The sequence below is a fragment of the Numida meleagris genome, chromosome 6 (genome assembly GCF_002078875.1).
Source record: "Numida meleagris isolate 19003 breed g44 Domestic line chromosome 6, NumMel1.0, whole genome shotgun sequence".
Taxonomy (NCBI): Eukaryota; Metazoa; Chordata; class Aves; order Galliformes; family Numididae; genus Numida; species Numida meleagris.
Window position 1 is genome coordinate 41,481,495 of NC_034414.1, and position 21,085 is coordinate 41,502,579.

Here is a 21,085-nt window from a genome sequence, read left to right on the forward strand (position 1 = left end):
AACTGGATTGCATTGTAATATCATGGGCATGATTATTGTTCTTCAGAGCAGTCATTCACCTAGCCAAGATCCATTAGGACATGTTGCAGCTTCCAGGGTAGATGATGCTAAAGCCTTCTCAGATGCAGATGTACCTGTGGATGTATTTTTCCTAGAATTACTCTTCTGTTTTTATTTTTTATTTTTAATCCCAGGTCAACTTGTGTTCTGCCTCTGTTCAGTGTCTGCCAAATTTTAATGTAAAAACTTGCTTATATCAACAACAGGAAACAAAAGAGGAGAGTTTTCAAAAACAAACAAGGCAAAAACAAACCATCCTATCCAAAATAAATCCAAGAGTATTTTCAGGTTTTCTGCCTGATTTTTCCCTCATTTAAGCTCTTTGTCCCATTATTATATACCACGTTCAGGCCTTGATAGGTTGAGAAAATTGGGCCTTTTTCCTTGGTGCTTCCAGCTAATTTGGAACTCAGCAGCAGTTATGGATTATTAGTTATTTCCAGAATGCATTTCTTTGCATCTGTCAACAGTAAATTTAATTTGCCATTGTGTAGGCCATTTTCATAGGGCTCCTACTAAGAAGTAACTTAAATAATTTTACGCCAGCTGTGGATTTGTTCCTTTGTTATTTACCTCCTTTTCCACAGTACTAACAATTATGTGAGACAGGACTTCTTAAACAGTACTTCTCCACTGTTTTATTTGCTTCTCCACTGTTTTATTTGCTTCTCCACTGTTTTATTTGCCATATTCAGAAACAAAACCAAAAATTTTAGTCCTGTTTTCTGTTTACTGTCTTTTTTATCAGTTTATAATTTTTTACAGAACTTTTTCGCCTACTATAATTTTTATAGTGTCTTTCAGTAGAGTGCTTTTTAAAAAAGCCTTTTGAAATTCCAGCTGACACTTGTTTTCTGTTATTTGGTGTTTTGCTATGTCTTCTTAAATGCAAAAATCCTGGCACATTTGGTTACTTATAGAATGAATATTGGTTTTATATGTTCATATATTAATAATGCGTGACTGTTGCTTCTGTTACTTTGCCTGGCAATGAGGCAAGGTGGGCAAATCTCTGATTATTAGGAGCATTGTATGTATTCTGGAGAAAAAAAAAAAAAAGGGAGGTGGGAAGAAAAGGTAGTATATGTTACCTTCCAGTATAGTAATGTCTTCACTCTGTAAAGTAATGCATGAAAAATTGCATGATTTTCTACCAAATCAACTTTGCTTTCAAAAATTAAGTACATAAGTAACTGTTTTTAGGATTTACACCATTTGTATTTTATTCTGAGAATTATCTACATCAACAATTTCTGTAGCTTTCATTAACAATCACAGCTCTTCACAACTATTTATGGGGTAAGCTGCATGCTGCTCCCATTGGATGGTAGCACATGATTACTCTTGTTGCATGAATAAGGAAAAGCCAGGCTGGGTAGCATGCCTTTTCTACCTTTTGTGTTCCAATACAGTACCTTTATTTGAATTGTAGTTCAGTTCTCTTTTGAAGTTAGAATTTTCAGCAAGAAACCAAGTGGGGAAAGTCTGTTTGGTGAGGTTAGGACTATAGATGCTTAACACTAGCTGGAGAGTCTTCAGAACCTAAGCTGATTGCATTCACAGGGCAAGGAGTGCACGCTCATCAGTGACAATGGCAGACTTGAGTAGCCACTCGAAAATGAATTAGGGCTCTTCTGACAGTACTCCAAAGACGTTAGGGCTAAAATAGAGCTTCTTTTCTACCTCTTCCTTCTGATGTCCAGATCCTTGCAGTTCTAAAAGAGAAGTTCTCTTTGGTTGATAGAAACACAGGAGTGTAATAAATGCAAACTGAATTAAGAGAGGATGCAACACCAAATGTCAAATATACACGGAGGGGAAGTTGCATGAGAAGTTCAAGATTTAGACCATGATGTGAACTGATTTGTGCTCAGTACTGCCTTCTGCACTATTGAACTCTGAGCTTTGTTCTGATATACCTATTCCATCAAGAGAGGGAAAAGCTAAATCAATGAAAGGTTTTGACTTCTGTCCTTAAATTTCATGTAAGTGGAAGATGAACCATCAGTAATGGTAGACATTGTTTCTTTATGGCCACTGAAGCTGTTTGAGCCCTGACGTTCATTTGCCTAGGAAAATAACTGAACTGTAGCATACACCTGGATTTGAAAACTAGATGGATCCAAAGCAGAAACGTTATATGAGAATTTCTGGTCAGACCACACATACCACACTAAAGCCTGTAAAAACATCAAGGAAGCTGGAAGTGAGGAGATAGCATAGAAGATGCAAAAATTGTGAGTGAAAACATGTGGAAAGATACTTCTGCTAAACTTCACAGGTGAGAAGTGGCAGAACTTCTGTTACTATGACAAAAAGCTCTGAATGGGCATATCAGATTTTTTAATTTACATTACATCCTTTTCAACTGAAAAAGACCTTTTTTGTGAGACCTGCTATGTTTGTCACAGGCAGCAACAGCAAATGGATAAAGACAGCCAGGATAATGATTGATCTCTGAAATGGCTCATTTTGTTAACTAAATTACAGGTTGCACTGTGGACAGAGGCAGCTGGCAAGCAGAGTTGCCCAAGCACCAAGCCTGACAGAAAGTGAAATGTGTACTTGCCTTTCATTAGTGCATACGGTATCATTATCACCACTGCCATTGCGACAGATGTGATGATTATATGTGTCCCCTGAGAACAGCTGCAGACAGAATGGGTGGACTGAGCAGGGAAACAAGCTATCCTGCTATCAGGAGCTGTTCAGCCTGCAAACACATTTGCGAATATTTAAGTGAGAGGTCAGAATTTCTTGGATGAAGTTTGCAGTTGTCTAGACTTCCCCTGATCTCTGAGCAGTCTATAACTGTTTAATAAAAATGCCACTGTTTTCAAAGATAAAGAAACTGTGGCAAAAATGCTATTATGCTTCCTGCAAGCCACATGGCAAGTCCCTTCCAGCATAAGGAGTAGGATTAAGATCTTCTGACACATAGCTCTGCAATTCATTTATTAAACCATGATTCCTTTCACAAAAACAGATGACTTGCTGTTTTGCAGTTACTGGAGTAAACGGTCTTCCATCTGTCCCCCTTTACCTACTGAGTAGAAGGCAGTGATGAGCTACCAGTGTTTTCAGGAGTGGATTCAATGAGAATGTTCCTTTAAGGTGTAATAAATCCTGTGAGCAAGAGTGATGTGCAAAATGTTAGCGTAAAACTTTTTATTTGTCTTACTCTTCGTTAGCACTTTTCTCTATTAGTTATGAAGGACGAAGAATTTTCATTGTGTTTTGGTTGGGATGGATGACCCTAATTACAAAAAAATAAGGTCAAATTCTTACTATTTATGTAATTAGCACCCAAATCAGTGAGGAAGGATTGTATAAAGTGCATCCATAATGATTGTATAAAGTGCATCCATAATGCTAATTTTTAATGTGGAAAAATTATCATCCCATTCTAGAAGGTAATTTCTAGGCCAGTAAATTTTACCAAGCAAAGCCAACTCAAAAACAAGAAGCACAACTATATTTGGACTTTTGCAAAAGTTTTTAATCTTATACACTGGTGTGGGAGAGTCTGCAGTCTTGTTTTCTCAAAAAGACAGTTGCATCCCTAGATACTTTATCTGTATGAATGTTAATTCCTAATTCCTTAACAGCCAACAGAAAGGAAGCTTGCAGAGCTTGCACCTGCCTCTACAGACAAAAAAAAAAAAAAAAGGCTTTTTTGCGTTTATTGAAAAATAACATCTCTATTGTGTGGAGACCAGGGAATTAGGTAGACTGGTGTGGTTGTCAGACTGAATGCTGGTGGATCAGCTATTGGCAGTATTTGGAACTGTGGGTGCCGAACAATTTGTAGATTGGGGTTCCTGTGCCCTGGGCTTGATTAGCACTAAGAGTCTGGACCTATGAATACTGCAGTGACAGTTCAGTCCACCTGAAATGTCCCCTCTGGCTTGCTGCTTTGCTAATCTGTTTCAATATCTCTTTTGCAAGTTAACAATAAAATTAATGAAGTGAAAAACAATACTCATCCTCAGAGCTTAGCCATTGCCTTAATTAAAAAGAAAATACTTAACGTCATGTTGTTAAGGTCAGCAGACCCAGATGTAACCAACTGTAACTTTGAAATATCACTTAAGATGTATTTAATTCAGTGCTCATGAAAGCTGCTGATTTAACAGTCCAGGAAATGGCTCTGATCATGAGCACTGTACCTTTAGTAACATGAGTCACTGCATCTGTTTTCTTTTTGAGCCATCCCAGAAACTCGGCAGAGGCACTGATCTGTGCTAGCAGTAGTAGTTTGATACACAATGTTGATGCTTTTGTGGATTGACCTCCTCTGTTATTTCCCTCATTTTTCCTTTTGATAGCCTTATGAAAAGGAGAAATTCAGATCATTGTTCCAACTCTAGTGCACAAGGCAAAAAGCCCTATGCTATGCTGTAACTTACTCTCTATAAAGCCCTGAAAGAGAAAGCAACATATACAAATGGAACTGCAGAATGTTCTTCCCAAAGTTGATTGTTACAGCAAGAAAAGTACGCATCTGCACTCACCTGTAGTCAAAGCAGGGAAATGTTCTGATGTGTTAGTGGTCAGGACCTGATGCTTCAGTTTACATCGGATCTGGAAAATGGCGAACCTGGATGCACAAGTTCTGTCTGAATTGGACAGAAAATAGTTCATCTTGTTGACAATGAAAAGTGGAAATCTCTGATTTGTGCTCAGTTAGCAAATGTGGAAGGGTTAAGTGCAGGTTCCGTTTGTGTGCCAATACAGTGATAGAAAGGTGGCTTTTGCAAATAAGCCACAGGTAAATCTCAGAAAATAATGCAGTATATCCAACTGTAAGTAGTGTTAAGACTCAGAGAATCAATTCAAAGCAACAGTTTTTAAGCCAAATGGTTTCTTGGTAAACATCACTATCAAGGGGATAGTGCCAGGATTAAGCAATGCTCTTCCTTTCTGGTTAGCAGCTGAACTCAACCCACCCAAGTATGAAAAGATCACAGTTCTTTTGTAGCTGTTTAGTGTCTACAGTAAATAAATTAAGAGTCTTGGCCCAGTTGATAATGGTTGTAAAACTGCAAATCTTCAAAAAATACTGTGTTTTTAGTGTGCATTGTAATGCACTGTGGAGCTCCTTAAATCTAATTGAGTATGCAGAAAAATGGGAGACACTTATGCTGGAGATACTTGGCACAGCTCCCTCTCTATCACTTTGATCCAGACACATCTGCTGGCTTTTTGATTCCATCATCTTTTTTTTTTTTCTTTCTTAAGTGCAGCCATTGCCATTAACCTCTCTCACAAAAACAATAAAGCCTCTTTCAAGCTTCTTCCCATTTCAAATTATTCTCCTTCTGAAGCATTTACTAGAAAAGAGGGCAAGGCCTTCATGTTTCCTTTTCTTGAAAGCACCTACTCAGTTTCACAAAGGAAGGAAGAAATGTATTCCTTAAGGCTGAGAAAGTACCTGTATCCAATACCACCTTGAAGCAGAGCTGTTAACCACTCCCTGTGATACTGTATCATTACATTACAGGGGCATCTTTGAGCATTTAATATTCTGTGTTAAAAACAAAATAACCCCCAAGCAATCCAAGATGAGGTCACTTGAATGAAGAAAGTGTATCATGGTAAAAGTGAATTGGTAAATGTATTTTTAAAAGCACCAAAAAGCTGTAATGTCTGAATAATGTTACATGAAAAAATTCTTTTAAGATACTTTTTTCTGTTCCATTGCTGTAGTTATAGCAGATGAAAATGTTGCGTTCTAGCAGAAAACTGTATAAACCTGCTAATTTGACTAAACCTATGAAGAATTAGTATCATGTTTGGAGTATGGCCAGGCTCTTTCTTACAGGCATGCTATCTGCACTTCCACTCGTTTTGAACAAACTCCAGAATAGAACGTACTCAACAACTTTCCCTTGCCACTGCCTTGCACATGCTTCACTGTCAACAAGAGTCTTTATTAGAAGGACAGCAATGTTATCTCTTGTGATAGTAATTCTTCTTATTGGTCTTTTGAGATAACACTGCCCAAAGTTTGGCAGGGAGATTAAGGGAGGCTAACCTCTTTAGAAATAGCCATGAGGTCTCTGAGTAAATACATGTCACTGAGAAAGGTTATAATGGTATGTCTTATTTTAGGACAGTAGTAGAAGCCACTAGTTACCAGTTCAAGGTGGCTTGCTCTGCTGCTAATTCCAGATGAGAAAATCACATTCTTCATTGTGAAGAAAAGATATAAATAAAAATAATGCTCATTTTGGAGATTTGTTTAGAGTTTTAATATGTTCCACTGAATCTGATATTTGTTTCTGTTCTACAAAATTGTCTTCAGATAAAATATCTTAATTTTAGTCATAAATTTTAAGAATATTTCTGTTTTATCTCATTTTGTCATCTTTTCCCTGTCTTCTTTGAATGAAGGGAAAGGATAAAAAATAAAGACAAAATGGAAGCAAGAATAATACGCCCTTCATTTCTCTACAGGAAAAAAACAAAGTAAAACAGTATAATGTGTTTTCTTTGAAATCTTTTATATTTATCTTATGAAAAAAACCCTGAAATGCTGAACCAGCTGTTGTGCTCTCTGAAGTCTTCTGACCATTGATTGATGGTTTCCTTTCAAGCACTGGGACAGTTCTCTGCTAGTCTGTGAGATCTGAGGGTGAGAAGCTGTATAAACCATTCTGAAACTTAAAGAGCGCTGCCTTAGGAATTTGCTATCTGTTCAGACTGTCATTTGTATCCATCTGTTTATGAGATTGTAATTAGGTTGTGTTCCAGTGTGAGAAAAGAACATTACAATATCATGATACAGAGCCACAGTCTGCTTGTTTTATCCACTCCTGAATCTATAATATTGGTTACTCCTGCATGCAGGCTGATGTTATTTATATTGCCTAGAGCTTCTTTGACTTATGTCGTGTGATGCATTCTTGTCTGGTATCAGAGCATAACTGATGTATGGTGGATCTGTATAAACTTATTCATATTACTCACTCCCCCCAAAAAACTAAGTCTGTTTTCTGAAGTAAAGTTTTCGATGATTTTACACTGTAATGAGATACAAAGCAATTTATGGACAATGATGTTTATTCAGAGGAGCAGTGAGATACCACAGAGACAAAAAGGAATATTACAAAAAGCAGACACAGCCTATTTTGTTGTATTTTTCTTCTCTCTTTTCTTCTGTATTGTGAGAAAAACTAGAACACAAGATAGTTACAAACACATGGAACCTATGCCAGCTTTCCTTATTTTCTTCTTCTGTTGTGCCCCCAGATCTGTACATATATTGTCTTTGTTTTGTTGGTGCAGCTTCCATTATACTGCAGCCTGATAAGGATGTGTCATTAGCATTGCACACTGATTTGCAGAATGCACACTGATTTGCAGAATGCACACTGATTTGCAGAATAATATATTTTGGATACTGATGTTTGTTGTCATTAGATGCTTTTCTTTGTCTCTTAAAGCTCTAGGAGTTAAATGCCTATATTTCTGATGTATTTTTAATTTGGCATTGTTAATGTCTCTAGTGAGCTGGCTGATAGTTGCTCTTTAAAAAGTTTTTGAAGACCATAATCTATCCATGGCATAGGTATAGCAGAGACATCAAAGGGATCTGGATTCTGACTTTTTACACTGTCATGCATGGTCATAGGCAAACCCATATGTAAGGTTGAGAAAACGGGTCATTTTTAATGATCTATTTGATATTAGCTTATCAACAGGAGAGTCAGTTAAATCCAGCTTCTCCCCTTCTGATGTAAACACTCAGAAACTGTATCACATAGAGTCTGGTCAAAACATTCTGAAATTTCCCCCAGACTCCAGCCTCTTCCTGTTTTACAGTGTAGTTTAGGTGGTCTTACATGAAGAGGATTAAAGTTATCAAAAAGAAAAAAAAAATGTGGAATTTTCTGGGAGGAGAAATAACCCAAACTGTTATGTTTATTTGAGAGGAAAGCTTGACCAGAATCAATGTTAAAAACCATTCAGGAGAAGAAGAAATGGCATTCAACTATTACTCCTTAGGAACTTAGGTCACAGCTTGTGCCAGAAATTAAGTTTTTGGCTTTAATGGCAGCAGTGGCAGGATGACTCTGTGATGTAGGGGGCATCCTGTGATTCTTTAAATCCTGGGATACCATATTCCTATATATCTTTATAGTTGAAGCTGTAACAGGAACCCTAGCCAAGGGACAACTAATAGTTGCCACCAACTTATGCTTCTGTATATCACACCTACCCACCAACCAAAGTGCCCAAATGACCATTTTCTAAAGCATTTGGTTATTTGGGTTGTGGAAAAGCTTTCAAGGAAAAGCAATATTTATAGTATTTTATGAGATTTCCACCCAGGTAGTCTACCTCAGTGACTGCTGCCTGGATGCAGTTAGTGGAAAGATTATTGACTTTAGACCTTATCAGTTAAACCTTCCTGGCTCCCTTTTTGCTGCAGGCAGAAATAAAAGGTAAGCAGTAGGAACACTGATGGAATCCTAGAAATCTTGGCAGGGTATAGAGTTGAAGAAACTTTGAAGGTGGTTGTAGCGGAAATGCTAAGTTGTTACCTGAACCAGTGATGGGGCACCTGGTGAGAAGGGAGGGCCAACCCAGGGGACCTCAGGTGCATGCAATGCACCTGAGTGACTGGAAGGGGTGGAGCCAGGATCCACCCCTTCCTAGACCTCATTTAGGGGTTGGCAGTGGAGGTGTGGGTATCTCACTGGAGATCCCTGCCTACCTGAGGCCTTCCAAAGGTAAGCAGTTTTTTTTCCATCATCTTAGCGTCCACAGCTGCTCCATTTGGGCTGGTTCTCATTTGCTGCAGCCGAAGACTTTGCCACCTGGCTATTATTGCTGTACTTTACATCACATTATAGAGTTACAGTGGTGAACAGTTCAGTCTGCTACAGTTGTTTGTTATCCACCATTCTACTTTGGTTTTACTTCCTTTTATCAATAGCGTGCTCTATTTGCCTTTCAAGTCCAAACTCCCATGCCATATGCTGCCAATACTGTCCTCCATCTGCGTGAAGAACAGCCACAGACAACAGCTGTAATAGCTGGCCAGAGATATCCATCACCCTTATCTCTCCTTCTGTTTGTATTTCACACAATCAACCTGTTAGAATTTAACTGACTCTTCCAATCAGCTCATAGGGTAGGTAGTTTGTGTGGGAAGGAGAAATGACTGTGGGCCTGCTTTCCAGCCTCTCATTGGAAAAAAAAAGATAAAATAAGGGACATCTTTTATTTCCCCAAGCTAAATGGCTTCACTTTAAAATTTGATTTCTAAAGGTTATGGTATTTTTTGCTGAGCATACAGTATCAAGCCAAATGTTTCTTCAAATCTGTGCAACTATCTCCTGAATGTGAGGGTTTGTCCTATTAATTTCAGTAGCATGCTGACAAAATAGCAAATGAGAAGAAGAACTCTGTTCTTTTGCTTGAGTAGTATTTACTGAGTGTGGCCAAATCACAGAGTGCTGGACAAAGGCAAGAAAATTTCTACTTTCAGTATGTAAGTACTAACAGTATTTTCTAAATCACAGTAGTCCTGTAGCTATAATTTTGTTGGCTGTTTCAGTTCTCTCATTAAAACTCTGTCCTAATCAAGGGATAGATACCTATTGTCTGCTCCTCTCTGGTGTACTACAAAGTCATTTTGTGATCTTTGTGTCTCGGTCTCAATTACCACGTGTTCTCCCAACATCTACCAAACACTGCTGCCCCAAAGGAATCTCTGAGATTCCTTTTCTGATTTTGTTTCAGCTATGAGGTATCTTATTCTTTCAACATGAGATATAGGGAAATAGCTCTTTTTGCAGAAGCAGGCTTCCCAATCTGTGAGTGATACCTGCCTGTACTGATCATGCCTCCGTGCCCTGACACTGTTTTACCCCAGCGTTCTTAATGGTAACTACGAAAACTTAGAACAGGATATCTGTGAAGGTAATCCTTTGTCTTTTCTTGCAAGCCTAAAGAAATATAACTTCAAAACTGAATCAAGTGCAGCCTCATGCCTAATTCACTTGTGTTTCTTTCTCACCAATCTTGGTGTGGGACAGTCTAGAGAACATCATCATCTATGGGCGTCTGTAGTTGCAGTAGGGTTAGGCTGTCAGCACAGTTCGAAGAAAGCAGTTTCTTTTATTGTATTGACTACCCTATCACGTCTTATGATTTTTTTTTTCCTAGAAGGTAGAGAGGAGAAAATATATGAAAAAGATACAGGAGCTAATATTAATCTGCTCTCTACTCTTTCCACATCTACTCTGTCAAAAAAAAAAAAAAATTAGTCCTGGAAATACTTGAACTTTATGTGCAAGATCCTTTACCAATAGTCAAGTTTGAATTTGACATCAGGAGTTCTTATTTAACCAATGAAGTACAAACCTGGCAAGGCTGTGTGCCAAGCAGCTTTACAGTAAGTGAATTCCATAACAAAAATTATACGAATAGGCAAGTCATAGCTTTTTCCCAGAGGTTCATCTTGATTTTAATTCAGTAAAATTCACATTTTTTTTTTTTCTCTATAGGAATATTCATTCTCTATGTAATACAGTGTTTCCACCTGGGTTCAGGAACGAGCTATTGACTTTTAATGAAGATTAACATAAAAAAAAAAAAAAGTCCTTGTACATAGAGAAACCAAGTGCCCCTTCCAGGGCAGACTTAAGAGCCTAGAAATGAGCACCACAGAATTCTGAATGCAGAGATCCCACAACAGTGTATCATGGAAAAAACACTCTCTGAGCTAGATATAAAGGGTACCAGGGAAAATGGGAGCACTCAAAAATTTGTAAATTTAGTAGTATTAGCATATCTTATGTATATAGAAAATGGGAATGTTTGAAATATTCTGTGATAGTAAAGCCAATGTAAATGGTAGGTTACGGGCCTAAAAATTATAGGGCCTTCTAATTATGTTTTCTGTCTTGTCACTTCTGTTTCCTTTGAAGTTTTAGCAAGTTGTTTTATTTTGTCTCTGTTTTCTAGTGTGCAAAATGGAGGTGGTAGTGGTGGTCTCCTTTGTGAGATGTGTTCAAAAGCAGTTTATCTTCTCTTTTACTATTACTGTCCAATATTGCACCATTCCTTACCAAGTAGTGCTGTTTCATAGAAAGTTAATAAAATTTGTAGATAATTGTTTTGGGAATTTTCATTAGAAATACGAGTAGAGGTTTCATATGCTGCAGTGTTCACATACTGTTCATGCATAATATTATCTCTTTTCTAATCCCATGTGAAATTTTAAGAAACCAGTTCAGAATTGGAAAAGCTTTCTGCTGGAGTCTAGCCACCTTACACTTTCTTTAAAAAAAAAAAAAAAAAAAATTGCAGTTAAAAAAAAGTAAGCTTTGAAAAGCTAGAAATAACCTTTTAGAAAATCCAGGCACTATTTGTGTTTACACATACCCTCATTTTCTTCATTATCTTGTCTGATTGGGGAGTCCTATTGAACCTTAGCTCATACGCCTCGTTTGTCTAGTAAAGAAGACTTACTGCTGTGTTTACAATATGCTGTTGATTTTATATATAGTTCTTGAATTCAGTTCTGTTCATTTTAGAAGAAATATACAGCATAGACCCTGGATGTGTTCAACTCTATCAGACATCTGTGCATAAACACTCTGAAAAGGAAAAATACAGTGATATTATAGTGCTTCGTAATAAGATACCTTTAAACATGTATTTTTTGGAACTCTTTGGAACCCTATGATACTGTTAATGACTGAGGTTAAAATAGAATTTACAAGCATGCTATAGGCAAAACAAATTTTAAATTGATTAATTATGTCCAAAGCTACCTCAGCCCATGCACTTCTGTGTCTGTTCTGCTTGGGCTAATTGGATGGTGGCAAGTTGATATTTCTCATCACCTTTCCTGTCAGGCAGCAATGTCCTTTCTTAATGCCATCTTGCTGACAAGTGCTCATTTCCTATGGGTTATGGATTGAGACAGACAGCTCTGATTGCTGTTACAGAGTGTATTATATATGCTGCATCCTCAGACATCACACAATAGTATCAAGTCTCTTGATAAAGAAGCCTGGTAGTTATGGTATACAGTTTATTTCATGCTGCTGGTAAGTATCATATCTTTGGTACTGTATTTTTATAACTGACACTTTAGCTTTTGTCAGAGTAAATTGTTGGTGATGTTACCCAGCAGATTAATACTCCAATGGAGACATTGTGAGATGCATGGAGATGTTGTATCCTGGAAGATCTCTCTGCTGCTGAGCAGGTTGCTTGCTCTTGTGCCATTCTAAAATCTGACTTCCTACTACAGACTTTTCCTTATTAAGTAGATGTGACATTTTGTCTTAGAGGTGAGTTACGTGACAGTACAGGGCCTGTTTTTGATCAGCTGACTTCCGCAATGCAGGAAAAGGGTACACCTTTGAATATTTTAAGATTAAAATGCAACACATGCTGTGCATTGTCTCAGTCATTTAGAAAAATAGAAGTTGACATCAACATTCAGAATGGTTTCTCATTTTTTTCCCTAGTCCAGCATCATATCTGAAAGGTGTCATTTCTCAACAATTTCCAGAATATGCTATTAATATTTTGAAAACACACAGGCAGTCTATTTAATCCTAATTGTAGTTGGAGTTCATACCATCATGTAGGGTATGCTTTTGTGATGCGTATTGTAAGCTAAGGGAACAAATTAGCCATCTGAAATATGTATTTGCCAGTGAAACAATAGACAGATATCACTTTCATAATTCAATTTGCATTCTGTGTACTTAAGAAATGCCTCCTTTTCATCATGTTGTTAATTTCTGTTTCCTTACTTGCATTGTGACATCCCTACATGAGAAGGACTAATGGTCTTGTGGCTGGAGCTTCACCAGCTTTGTAACAATTGTTTTCCACAAATTTTGTGGCCTGAACCCACTGGAATGTATTTTACATTGTATTTTGATGCTAGGTAATTGGCTGGCAGTGCACTAATGCTTTCTTAGGTCAGAGGAAGAAAGGATTTAACTGGGCACATTTGGGTATTGAATAGCACAAAAAGAAGCCTTCCTCTTAAGACCACTGAATGTCACTGATTACTAGGCTTTGCTCAGCGGCTGTCAGATTTAAGTAAAAGAGACTGGTTATGGCCATGTACCCCAAATTTTGAGGAAATTGACTAAGACAAGATTAGTATGTGCCTGGTCATGGTACTGTGATGATACTATAGATCAGGATAGTCTGATGTTAATTATTTGTACAACTACAAGATCTGGAGGCACACTGGATACCAGAGTTCTACTGTGGTAGATATCATACAAATGTACCGTATGATTACTCAGTGGCTTTGTAATCTAGAAGACAAATCAAGTGGCTTGTTGAAAGTAGAACTGAGCAGCAGTGAAAATAGAAATTAAATCTTTTCAGCCATGTACTGCCTAGATTGCTTTCATGAGTGAGTTAAAATTTCACAAGATATCAGGCTTTGTTAATTATATCAGCTTTCAAATAAATTCCTAAGCTTAATTTTATTTATATTGTATACTATTGTTACCTAAAGACCTGTCGTGATGCATAAAGTTCCAACAAGTGGCAAATTATCTGGGTTGGGGTGAGTAGGCAATCCTAGAAAGATTAAGCTGAAACTTTAAGTCATCTGCTCTAGCATTGTCTTGCTCTGAGGCAGAACTATATACACAAGCCTGACCCTGGCAGATGTTTAGCTAAGCCACACTTGAAAACTTTCAGTAGAAAAGATTGGACTATCATTAAACTTTGCGAGTTTCAACATTTTACCACTTTATGAAATGCATAAGAATTGGCAACAACCTTCAAAGAATTTTGAATTGATCAGTCTAACAAGCCATTTATAGAAGTATGATGCTAGATGTTTTTTTCAGTATAGATGGTAAAAGTTAAAATAAACAGTAATTATCTGATTTTAAGGACCTACTGAACATGAGATTATATTCATACTGTTGTGTCCAGCAGCTCATGATTGACTTTCCTCCCTGAATTTGTATGTTTTTGAATGACATCCAGCACATCCTGTGGGAATGAGTTACACGATTCAGTTATGTACTGTCTCAGAATGTACTTCCTTTGCTTAAATGTTGTTACCAAATGATTTTATTACATGTTTGTAGTTCTTTTAGTTATTAAAATAATGACTGTTTTGTTTTTGTATATATAGTTTCAAATTTAATTTTTTTTAGAACCTTCTACATTTATTCTGTTACTGAGGGAGCTTGTAAAGCTCTGTTTACTGTGTTCAAAAATTAAAGGTAGACCATTAACTTATAACAGAGATTTTCCTTTTCTATACTATTCCATTTGTTTATAATTTGTGACGTTTCCCTTGCCTTTTTGACTGTGTTCAAAAATGGGCCAATCTTATTGAAAAAGTGACTGAAAAGACTCAGCTGTAATGACTGCTCTCTCAGCTGTTAATATCCGGATCACAGTTGAGTGTTGTTCTAAAATATAGTCCATAGTTTAAAAAAAAAAAAAGATCAATTCAGACAAGATATACAGTCTCATATAAAATTTTAGAGCAGACTAGATTATAACAATTGTCCTTTTTTGCCTTATAAATTATTTATCTGTGAGAATTGCTTCTTTTAAAAACCACGACCCCTAGGAGTAATAATTTCTATTTATTTTGTCCTGTATATGTATTGTTTTTTTCAATAAATAGGTTTGTAATGAGGATTTAGAGAATCTGGTTTGACATCTTGAAGCTGCAACAAGAAGTATTAAACGAAAGTTGATCTATTACTTATGGTATCTCTCAAAAATCTGCTGAAATTAGCTGACGTCTACATCCTTTCACCTCAATAACATTTTTTTTCTTGCATCAGTAAGGCTCCTTAGTTTCTTCAGCAGAACTGCTATTGATTCATATAGATGCAGTTCAGGGTAGGATTTGTCTTACTGCCTGGCGTTCTCTCTTGGTTTTTGAAACAAAATGCTTTCTGCACATAGAGAACAGCTATACGCTTTCAGTCTGGTTATTTGACTTTTAGATTAAGAAAAAGATGGCTGGAAGGTGAAGACCAAAAGTTAGAGCCCTTCTGAAAATAAATAGTGTGTTTAGCTGTTGGCGTATGGCTGGAATTTCACGATCTCCATCTCCAACTAGTGCATTGTGATGCTGTTGTATGGTACGCTGTCATGGTTTTGTGATTTTCGGTTGTTGGTATTCCACATCATAACATCATGCAGTGAATGTACCTGGTTCTCAGAAGAGAAGGACTACTACAGTCCCCACGGTACTTTGCTCCTCTGTTACCATTTTCCAGCTGGAGGGAAAAGATAAAAGCTCGCAGTATAAAACTTGCAGATCACGAGACCTCAGCCCTTTTTTCCGCCGTCTCTCGTCTTGGCAGCACCTCCCTCTCCAGCCGTCTTACCATCGGTAGTAGAGTAAGGCCTACCTTGATTTTGGGACACTCTCTCTCTCTGTATTGGATTTATCAGCTTAAATTGTAATTATATTGTATTANTGTAATTATATTGTATTATAGTGTGTTGTTTTGCATTCCGATATTTTATTTAGTAAATTAGTTTGTTTCTCCTCAGATTGTTGCCACTGTTCTTTGCTCTCAGGGCCATCTCCTTACCCTTTTCCCCTTTTCCTTTTTTCCCGGGGCATGGGCCCGTGGATCCCCCATCCCCTTTGTCACAGAACTGGGCCAAACGCCCGTAAACCGTTGACATACGCTCTGCAGTACAATGATAATATCCTACTCCTTCAGTGCCCTTCAGATTGTTTCAGGCAGATTGCTTTCTGTCATCAGACTGAGGGGCAGATTTTGTCATTGGTCATTTAAGAGGCCATTGTCCGCTCCTGCCAATTTCAACTTCTAATTGTTCTTTGGATTATTAAAATGCCATCAGTGTTTAAGTAAAAATATGGCTCGTTCACTGATGAAGGATCTGTTTTACGGGAAAGTAAAAGAAAATGTTGCCCAAAGGAAAATAATACTTAAGGGTAAGACTCCATATCACCTGATCTCAGAATGTAAATTAGCCCGTGTCATTTAATAACATTCATAGTGTTTTAGGAGCAGTGCATATAACAAGAAATTGCTACCAGGATCCTGGGGGGGAGAGGGGGGTGGTAGTGTAGAACAGAGAGGCCAAAGTGAGACTTAATACACTTTATACATTCTTTTTAGTACTTTTGTACACTTAATTTATCTACAGCCATTCCATTAAGTAATTAAAATTATTTGCCTGATGTCTGAGAAACCTCATGGCAGAAGTTTATCTCTGTCATGGTTTTATGATTTTTGGTTATTGGTATTCCACATCATAACATCATGTAGTGTATGTACCTGGTTCTCAGAAGAGAAGGACTACTACGTTCCCCAGGGGACTTTGCTCCTCTGTTACCATTTTCCAGTTAGAGGGAAAGATCTTTCGTCCTGGCAGCATCTCACTCCCCAGCCGTCTTATTGTTGGTATTAGAGTAAGGCCTGCCTTGATTTTTGGACATTCTCTCTCATTGTATTGGATTTATTAGCTTAAAATTGTAATTATATTGTATTATAGTGTGTTGTTTTGCATTCCGATATCTTATTTAGTAAATTAGTTTATTTCTCCTCAGATTGTTGCCACTGTTCTTTGCTCTCAGGGCCATCTCCTTATCCTTTTTTCCCTTTCCTGGGGCGTGGGTCCGTGGGTCCCCCGTCCCATTCGTCATGGAACTGGGCCGAATGCCCATAAACCGTTGACAGTCTCCAAAAAGATTTGAAAGTGAGGAGAAAGCAATGTGGCTTTTGAGGGCAGCAATATCAGGGGATGCATGATCACCTTTTCGTGTATGATTTTGGAGCAGATCAGTGAGTGCTGATAGGAAAAAGTACCTACTGTCTACTACAATTCTCTGGAGTTCTTCTGGAGCGTGTAACCTGCAACTCTGTGGTTATGTATTTAGCTTTTCTCTCACTTTGGGAAGAGATTATGTTTATTTTGTACTTAAATTAATGGCTTTAAAATACATCTTTGTCGTATACTTGCAGGTCTAGTTAATACCCGTGTTTGGTAACATGGAAAGAAAATCTACCAGCTGTATGGGGAATGGAATGAAAGAGGCCATGTCCATCATGAAAAGATAAATATTAGTGGTAAAGCTTATCTTTCAAATTTAGAAAGAAGATTTTCATTAAAGCTGCTTTTAATTAGGTGTTGTAATATAGGAAACAAGAGATGAAGAAATCTTGAAAATAAATCCTGTATTTGCCCTGTATCCATAGTCATTCTTTTTTGCTGTAGGTTTTTCTTTCTGGTTTGCTTTGCTATTTTTCTACCAGGAATGAGTTAACTAACAGCTGCTTTTTTTTTTTTCCAAGGAGAATCTCATGCCCTAGAGATACTAAAAACAAGCAAAACAACAACAAAAAAACCATAAACATGAATAAACTAATAAACTGTCTTGTATATCTTGAAATCTTTCTTTGCAGTTTGGCTTCAATAGGTCTGCTTTCAGAGAATTGCATTACGTTGTGTTCTATCCTGGTAATTGGAACAGACCCATTTTCATGACGAGCTCCTGGTCAGTCTGAGTATCAAAATCTGGTAAAGTCATGCTTCTGTAAAACTTGGAGAGTCAGGAGGAACATTGCTGAAGGAGGGACTGTATAGATCTGGAGGAGGCTTTCAATTAGGCCTGTGATGTGTTTTACACAATTTTTTTGCATTTCTCAGTTGCAATAAAATGTTATGCTACTTTGAGAGAGGCTGTATTTCCTTGGCTCTGAGAGAGTGGGTGGCACTCTGTTTAGGGTAGGACACTAATTTGCTCTTTTCCCTTGTTTCTCGCAGCTTGAGGGCATCTTCTTTCTTTCCCAGTTTTTCCCCTCACCCATGGGTTATCACTGCCCCTTTTATTGGGATTTGTCCTGGGGAAGGAGAATGGAAAAAGGCACTATCTCCTTTTCCTCAAAGGGGAGTTGGGAAATGTTTTCTCCTTCTTCAGTTGTGTTTAGTTAAACTTCTCACAGTCTCTTAAACTCATTTACAATCTTTTGTCTGCTTCATTAAACCTACAGAACATGAAAGTACACCTTCTTCTCTGATGAATACTTCTTAATCCACTCCTATTTGGTGGAGATATGTTCCATTAAATATGGTGTAGCTTTGCATCTTACCTGCTTGCATTGTCTTCACCAGTCTTCAAAGGGCTCACTGTGCTAGTCTGGAGAACAGGACTGACATTTTGAGGGTGACTAAAATGAAGTATGTGAGATTATCTGGAAGGCTGATCATAAGGCAGCTGCTTTCAATAGCATATGGAAGCAGTAACCAAGTTACCTGGTCATTAGGCCTTCTTTGAGTCCTGCTGTCTGGGAAGTAATCACTTGTTCTTTGCTGATTACTGTGCAGATAATTTACTAACACAGAATAACAAGTTCACTTCATATGTCAAGGAGGTGGTAAAGCTGTGCCAGCAATAGCTTTACCTGGAATGAATCTGCATTCAGTGAAGAATCCCTTATTTTTGGGGTAGAATATGAGAAGAAAGGTTGATGATTTTTCAAATGGTATCTGAGGTCATACATCTGCTGGGAGCAGCAGTCCACTTACCTCTGTTACCGTGAAAAAAAGATTCTTGATATCTTGCAATTAAGTCAGTCCAAAGCATTGTAGCATGAATGAACATGAGATTCTTGCAGCAGAATCTAAAATTTGCTGTTAGGAGAAGAGGGAAAATACTGTACCTACTGTTACAGTGCTAAATTTAAAGTAATCCAGGCACAGTCCAATTTGTTTAATGACCTCTTTAGTTATAGGACTGTTTGTTTTCCTTTTGAACTGATATTGCGGTTCAATGAATAAGGGAGACAGTGTTAGAAAAAATGAAAGTCTGATGTACACCACAGTTCTATTTTGAAGAGGCTATATTTGGTTATAAGATGGCCTTCCACTGTCTGGTTTTGTTTCTTTCTTGATTTCTCAATTGAGACAGCTAATAAGACTAGTGCCAATTTTATAGTATGGATGGTAAGAAATGTACTGGTTTTCTGTGTGAAATATATTAGTTCTGTCTGCATCAGAATTGAATCCATGAAGTACATGTAGTATGCCTTCATAAACCTTGATGCTACCTTACTGTGCACCTCCTTGCTGAAAGCTTGAAGTAATGTTCTTGTTAACTGCATTTGGAAAGTTTTGGGAAAACACTATAGGGGACTGCTTTATTAGGAAGTCATTGCTTGGAGCACGTGAGATGGAAAATAAGACTGCAGTCACTCCCATCCTTTGAAAGTCTGGAGCATTTTCCATTTGGTTCAGGACCAGTTAGCTTCCCTCAAATGGTCAAAGCTGGTTAGTACTTTTCTGCTCATTTCTTATTCTGTCCTCTTTGTAAATGCATTCACTCTGCTGATTTCCATGGTTATTTGTTTTAGGGTAGAGGCTGTTTGTTTTGTTCTGTTTTTGTGCTTGTGAAACAGTTAGGATACAACCTGCCCATGGCTGCATTTCAGAATGGCAATTGAACAAGAGACTACTCATCGGTGGAATTTTTGTACAAGTAGCTGTTCACATCTTCTTGGTTTTACTGCCTGATTTCTTAACTGTAGTCTGTAATACTTAAGAGAGCAAACAAGTCACTATGTTCAGGTGAAAGCTATGAAGAAGAGTGTGGAAGACAATGTTAGCCTTGAAGCAGAGCCAATGAAATGTATCTTGACTAAGCTCAAAATGATGCTTCTGTGTATTCTTCAGTGCCATCTACCAGCACAATAACCCATTAGAGATCTATAGGGCCTAATAGCATTCTCCTAATAGCAAGCAATTTGCAAGCATTTTTTCCTTTTTTTTTCTTTAATTTCAGGAGCAAGGCAAGATTGGTGTAGTCTTCAACATTGGCACAGTGGATATCTCTATTAAAGAGGAAAGCACACCTGTGAACGATGGCAAGTACCACGTGGTGCGCTTTACCAGGAATGGCGGCAATGCTACGCTTCAAGTTGACAGCTGGCCAGTGAATGAACACTACCCAACAGGTACATGCTTTTTCTGTTTTTCTCTTTCTGTCTACCCATATTTACAAAATAACATTTAATAATAGCTGGTTCCTATATAGATCTTCATGGTTTCTTCTCAATATTAAACTGACAAGCTTAGTGGTGAATGTTGTGTCTTTTGGAAAACTCAGTATTGGTCTTTTATAACCGTGTGGTATGATACACATAGATTCTGCTATTATGGAGGTCTCTAAGTGAATCTTGGTTCTGCAGAGAGTAAAAAAAAAAAAAAAACCTCAGCAACAACCTTGGTTTTGCTACTTGTGATATTTTCTAACTAATTAAGTTAGGAAAGTTTTGAATGCACTTCACAAGAAGGAAACGTGAATTTAGCCACCCCCACGTTACAGGCTATACAGGTGTATAGCTGAACTGTAATGAATTTGGGAAACTAAGTTGCAAATATTTGAATGAACCTTACGCTTTCCTCAATTTTTCATCACCTGATCTTCACTCTTTTAGGTTTGCACACATATAGTAGTTGACACAAAACCTAGCCAAAGCTGGCAACTCTTAGTTGACTCTAGGTCAAAATATAGTGCAGCAATTCAGTACCTCTTGCTAAGTCATCACCCCAAATCCACCAGGAATACTGAAGAAGTGGCTCTTAAATCACTGTCTCATGTGTTATCTCTCCACTGGGGATACACAACCACGTCACCGTGTCAAAAGATTAAACTCACTCCAGATGGAAAACAGGCTGCTGTGTGTGATGTTGGCAGTGCATAAGGTAGTTGAGACTTGGTGATGTGGATAGTTATAAAAAGCAAAGAAGCACAGGGAAACAATTCCAAGGGTAGCCATGTTTATCTTGTTCACGCTTAGTTGTCTAAGATCAAGCCATGATCTTGTTGCTTTCAAGTATTAAGTGTAAGCAAGTTCCAGCTCTTCCTTTCTAGATTATACATAACTGATCTGGAATAGAAGATGGAAAAATTTACTGATAAACACAAGGCAATTTGCAAGTTTCATATGAATATCCAATTATCCTCAAAAACTAATAAATTATTTCAAATGGGTAATTTCATCTCTTTCAC

The 21,085-nt window shown here is 37.6% G+C and overlaps 1 protein-coding gene across 3 annotated transcripts in view; it reads left to right on the plus strand.

Annotated features, from left to right (window-relative positions):
* Positions 1-21,085, plus strand: part of NRXN3 (neurexin 3) — a 1,003,017-nt gene that overhangs the window by 832,717 nt on the left and 149,215 nt on the right. For all 3 annotated transcript variants that reach the window (XM_021401765.1, XM_021401766.1, XM_021401767.1), the window contains one exon: positions 19,856-20,027. In XM_021401765.1, coding sequence (XP_021257440.1) covers positions 19,856-20,027 — 172 coding nt within the window. The remainder of the gene's footprint in view (positions 1-19,855; positions 20,028-21,085) is intronic.